This window comes from Crocodylus porosus, unplaced genomic scaffold (genome assembly GCF_001723895.1).
Source record: "Crocodylus porosus isolate Cpor-Errol unplaced genomic scaffold, CroPor_comp1, whole genome shotgun sequence".
NCBI lineage: Eukaryota > Metazoa > Chordata > Crocodylia > Crocodylidae > Crocodylus > Crocodylus porosus.
Window position 1 is genome coordinate 2,593,540 of NW_017728931.1, and position 5,963 is coordinate 2,599,502.

Consider the following 5,963-nt stretch of genomic DNA (forward strand, 5'->3'; position numbering starts at 1 on the left):
TAGGTCCAAGGACAGAGCCTTGAGGGACCCCACTGGTAACAGGGCACCACGACGATTGACCTTCGTCAACCACCACCCTCTGCGTCCGACCACGGAGCCAATTCCCCAGCCAGTGGATCATGGTGGACCCAAGGCCACAGTTGGCCAGTTTTGCCAAGAGGTGATCATGGGTACCGGATCGAAGGCTTTTTTAAAGTCAAGACATACAACATCAATCTCCTCTCCCTTGTCCAGGTGATAGGTCACCTGGTCATAAAAGGAAGTAAAATTGGTCAAGCAAGACCTACCTGCAGCAAACCCGTGCTGGCTATCCCTCAGGATGTTGCCATTGGCAAGTCCATTAAGAATGGCCTCTTTGATAATCTTTTCTAAAACCTTCCCTGGGATAGAGGTCAGGCTGATGGGCCTGTAGTTTGCCGGATCCACTTTCCTCCCTTTCTTGAAGATAGGCACTACATTGGCCTTCTTTCAATCTTCAGGCACTCCACCAGAGCACCAGGCGTTCTCGAAGATGTGTGCCAGGGGCTGAGCTAGCCAGGTCCATGCTAGCCAGCTCTGTGAGTACCCTGGGGTATAGATTGTCAGGGCCAGCTGACTTGAAGGTATCCAGCCTCTCAAGGTGTGCCTTCATGAGGTCAGCATTGATGGAGGGCAAGGAATCGCCCTCACTTGGGCCTCCCTGTCCCATGATTCCTTATAAATTACACTAGCAAATAATACCCATGAACATCTAGCCAATATATTCTGTAATGGGTCCGGGGCTGTCAGGGTGGAGTTGATAAAACTAGTGAAGTCTCTGAAATGGTTCCCACCAGGCCAAATATAAGCTTGTAGCTCCCTCAAGAAGTACATCTAAGTTTCCTTGCTAATTATAAGGTCCATCTGTTAACACTTGCAAGTAAAAACTGTTCAGCCATTTTGGGTTTGTATGACTGTAAATTCCTTTTTCTACTTCAGTAAAAATAGGAGTTGCATTAGAGGCATTAGGGCTGTTGGTCCTTGAGGTAATAACGATCTAATAATAACAAAAATAGTTGCTCATTATTTGTGTTGTGACAGCACCTGGGACCCCTAGACATGGGTCAGTGCCCATGGCACTAGACTTTGTACAAACAAAACAAAAAAGATAGTCCCTGCTCCAAAGGGCTTCTGCAACAGTTGAGTTCAGTGGGTTCAGGATTTGGCCCCCCACATGGACCATACCTAAAGGGGAGTGAGCAAGCCTCAGTACATGTCTTCTTCCACTAGTCACTCAGTCTGAGTCCTTTACTGTAAGCAGTGAGAGGTAGTTAGCCATGTTAGTCTGAAGTCAGGCAGAAAGCACCTTATAGACTAACTAAATCAGAGATGCATAACCTTTTGTAAGCAGTAGTTTATGGTGATCCTAGGAGTATCATCCTAGGAAAAAGACCATGCCCCACACTACAGCAGAAGGCAAACCCTCCCAAAGTTTGTGCTGGTCTGATTTGTGGAAACATTTCCTTCCTGAACCTAGTTTGGTGATCAGTGGCCACGTCTACACAAGATGCTACATCGCCATAGTGACAAGCTACAGTGACGTAGCTCATTGCTATGGTAATGTAGAGTCAGCAGGCACAGACCGAGACGCTGATGCTACTGTGCAGTAGGGTCAGAAACGACATGTGCGCCTCTGGGACTGCACAGTAATGGTGGTTACTGCACAGTCATTTAGTACTAAATAACGGCACAGTAATAACTGCGCGGTCAGGTGCGCACATAGATGCTCTCAGTATGATTTTGAACAGAAGAGCAGGAACTATATGGTGTATGTCTCAGTGGGATGACTACTTTTGAGACTGTAATCATTGTGTTAGTAGCTGTATGAGGAAATTCTGAGAACAGTTTTGATTCTACAATAAGGAACTTGAATCAGAGACCCAACTGAGATCTATTTTGAAATCCTATAGCTTCATTGTAAGGAGAGGCATTGTCTGGATGGCAATATCTGAAGTTGCAGCTTTCCCAGAGGCCCATTAAAGTCATCTGTATTGTTTATACAGTTAAAGTTTTCAGGAGCCAAGCAGAGTGGAGGGAGAAGTTGGCCAAATAGAGACATCTCTCTTACAGCAACTAGTTCACGGGCCTGTGGGACCTGGGGAGTTGAGGAGGGATGGTCTCTCTCTTACAGGGTGGTTTGGAGGGTCTGACTTCTCTAGGTCTAATGCAAAACTAACAGTTCAGGCCACTACTTTTGAAGGGTGTGAGGATGTGGAACCCTGCCCCAGTATTGCTGTCAGAGGAGAAGCCCAATCAGCTGACAGGTTATCTCACCCTTTTCTCTATCAATTCTCCTCAGGGAATTTCCATCGTAAAGCCTCAGTGATTATGGTGGATGAGCTGCTCTCAGCCTATCCACACCAGCTCTCCTTCTCTGAGGCTGGACTCCGGATAATGATAACCAGCCACTTTCCTCCCAAAACCCGCCTCTCCATGGCCAGCCGCATGTTGATCAATGAGGTAGGTGTTACATCTTGCTATTCATACAGGTTCTGCCTCTGTCCCAAGGTCATCTGCTCCCTCAGCTATGTTCAGACTGGGGAGGAACCAAAGGGCTTCTCTCTGCCTCTGGTAGAGTTTTTCCACCTTCCTCCCCACTGCCCAAGGGTACTCTTAAGCCATCCCTTGATATTTATCCCTGGAGGGGGGATAAATAGCCATGGGTGAGGGGTGGGGAGGTGTCCATTATTACCCTTGGAGACACTATTCCTAGATGCTGATCTGACTGATTTCACATGGGTTTCACAATACTGTGAGTCTACTGACTACCCAGAGAGTTAATCCGAATTTATGCCAGTGTAACTCAGATCATAATCTGACTCATGGTCTCTATGTAAATACATCAAACTCAGGCTTTCATTTCCCAGACTGACACTAACTTGCTACCCCTGCCAATTTACATTGACTCAGGATTTAAATCTTTCTTTTTTAAAACTTGTTTTTACAAAGTTTTGCAGAGCTTCAGAAATCTTTTCACTGAGAATCTGTAACTCTTCTTGCAGAGGCAAAGGCTGATAAACAGCAGAGCCTACACCAATGGGGAATCAGAAGTGGCTATCAAAATTCCTATCAAGCATGTCATTGAGAATGGCACAGGCCCCAGCAACTCTGCTGAGCGGGGAGTGAATGGGACCCGGAGAGATGAGGATGTAGCTGAGGCTGGGAACGAGACAGAGAATGAGAATGAGGACAATGAGAACAATGAGAATGATGAGGAGGAAGAGGAAGAGGATGATGATGATGATGACAATGATGGACCTTACACTCCTTTTGACCCACCGTGTAAGAAGCTCCCTGAACTTTCTGTGTTCTGAATAACACAAGCTAATCCTGAAATGCCAGATAGCACCACAGCTGCATGTAAACTAGAGCTGCTGCTCTAAAAACCACATCATTCTGAACATACTACATTATGACCCTATGACCCCTGCTGACTTCCTGCCCTTTGGGCAGGGGGCTGGGCTCGATGATCTTCCGAGGTCCCTTCCAGCCCTAATGTCTATGAAATCTATGAAATTCATAGTCATAGATGTGTCAAGCTGGTTAAATAAATAGTGCCCCTTTTGTCAGGTGGATATAAAGAGAGAATCACAGAATCATAGAAAATTAGGGTTGGAAGGGACCTCAGGGAGGTCATTTAGTTTAACCCTCTGCTCAAAGCAGGACCATCCCCGAGTAAATCATCCCAGCCAAAGGTTTGTCCAGACAGGTCTTAAAAACCTCCAAGGATGGAGATTCCAGAGATTCCACCACCTCACTGGGTGACCTGTTCCCGTATCATGAGACAGTACCCTGTTAGGCTTCTTAACTGCTGCCTGCACCCAGACCTCAACTTGGTTAGGAAAACAAGGTGTGTTCTTACTTCAAGTTATCTAATGCATAGTAAAATCCTAGGAAAGACAAGACAGTGATAGTGCAAACATGAGTCATCAGATTGAGCTAAAACCTACATTCATCCATAGCCTTTACCTCAGTTGCTAACTTTTATGAAAATCATAGAAAAAATACATTTTTTGCTTCCTGCTAATTTTCACGGGTAAGCTGACCTGAGAAAGGAACACATCTTTTCTTCCTAGTGTGGATGCAGCCACCTGTTCCACTGGGAACCCTTAGAAACAATCCAACTGCTGGCATTTTACAGTTACTTTACAGCAGAGTAAGCAAGTACACATTGGGCCCATGGTGGACCCTCCCCCTATCCTCTTTATGCACTCTGGCAGCTGTAAAGTTGGTGTGAATATGATTCACTTGTGTGTTAAGTCCCCTTCATGCTACTGAAGATGTGTAAAGGGAACACGGCATACATGAGACTTTGGCCCAGTTTTTGTTGTGTTAGGACCTGATTCCCTTTTATGTGATAGCACCTTTACCTGTTTCTTGCTGTGTAAAGGGATCTTACAGGAAATGCAAGTCCTATGTATTTTTGGACAGTCTCTCTCTCAGTCCCTTTTTCCCAGTCTGTTTAAAATCTCTGTCCTGAAAAACAAATCACATAGTTTGTGAGGCATATTGCTTCACAGGACTGGGCACAATAGACTGTTACAACAAATGGGACAGTGCATATGCAGAAAAGTTACCTTCTTTACCCTCTTCATTCACCACATGCTAGGCCTGCTGCTTCAGGGAATCCAGGCAAACTGTGGTGGGTGAAAACCCTCTAGTGGGAGAAACTTGGAGTGTTATGGATTAACTGGAATAGACAGCCCCTTAAAGGACCTGCTTCTGCCACTTACCCAGCACTTTCCCAGGGAAGACTGTCAAGGCCTGATTGCAGCTGTTACAGCTTAGGAAGAGAAGTGATGTTCTCAGGATACTATCAAGAGGCCCTGTGAACCATGTCACCACCTCAGACTCCTCCCTAAGCGTCTTCTCTGCTGTGAAACTTAATAGCAGCTAGGTACCTGGTGTCCTGTGACCATTACTTATCACCTTTGCCTTGGGCGCTTGCTGTCTGCTTCAGCATACATTTCCCCTTTGCTTATTGCCCAGCTCAGTGGGACACCAGCTCAGGTGGGAAGTTACCATTTTCCCTTTTCTTTTCTTTTTCCAGCTGGCAAAGTTGAAATCCTGAAGTGGCTGTTCACCTGGCCACTGTGTTTTCTGCTGTATTTCACCGTGCCCAACTGCAACAAGCCCCACCTGGAGAAATGGTTCATGATTACCTTTGCTTCCTCCACCCTCTGGATTGCAGCCTTTTCCTATGTGATGGTGTGGATGGTATGTATCAAGCAAGATGGGTCTTGCTTGAGCAGAAGTCTGTTGGCTTCAAATGCCACTTCCTATTGGTGTCAGGGAGCTTGGGATCAAGTCTTGCTTCCTAAGTTTCCTAATAGAATCTTTACATTTACATTGAAGGTAAACCTTTATATTTTATTTGCATTAAAACTTCTTTACACTGACAGACTGGGAGTGCAGTGACAGAGCAGTAAAGTGTCTTCCTTTGGCTCCAGAGGCATGAGCTCAAGGCCTGTGTTAGACTCATGCCAGGGACCATCTCCAGTTCACACCCAGGTGTAAAATGGTACATGGTTATTCAAGCAGCTGGATGTGATGCTTCCATATCACTCCCTTGTGCTGTTGTCTATAAAAACTTGTGAGCTTTAACCATACTGGTCCAATGGGTTGGGTGGAACTTTGGCCCTGACAGTGACCGAATGAAAACTTAACACTACTGAAGCCAAATTCCACTGACTTCATTGGAGCCAGTGAGAACTGGACCTTTATCTGCTTTCTCTCTTTTTCCCTTCATGTCCTTATGGCAAGGAATTTAGCAAAATTCACGGATTCATTAGAATCTGTCAGGGCCATACCGTAAGTGCTTCTGCTATGGCCTCAAACTTACAGATTTGGGGCTATCAGTGGCAGGTCCTGTCAGACCAACCTGGTGGCCTTTTACGATCAGATCACCAGATCATTAGATGCAGGGGTAGCAGTGGATATAATCT

General features: G+C 45.7%; 1 protein-coding gene across 4 annotated transcripts in view; it reads left to right on the forward strand.

Moving 5' to 3' along the window:
• Positions 1–5,963, forward strand: part of SLC24A3 (solute carrier family 24 member 3) — a 441,617-nt gene that overhangs the window by 394,894 nt on the left and 40,760 nt on the right. For all 4 annotated transcript variants that reach the window (XM_019544063.1, XM_019544066.1, XM_019544065.1 and 1 more), the window contains exons 11-13: positions 2,318–2,478; positions 3,021–3,300; positions 5,069–5,235. In XM_019544063.1, coding sequence (XP_019399608.1) covers positions 2,318–2,478; positions 3,021–3,300; positions 5,069–5,235 — 608 coding nt within the window. The remainder of the gene's footprint in view (positions 1–2,317; positions 2,479–3,020; positions 3,301–5,068; positions 5,236–5,963) is intronic.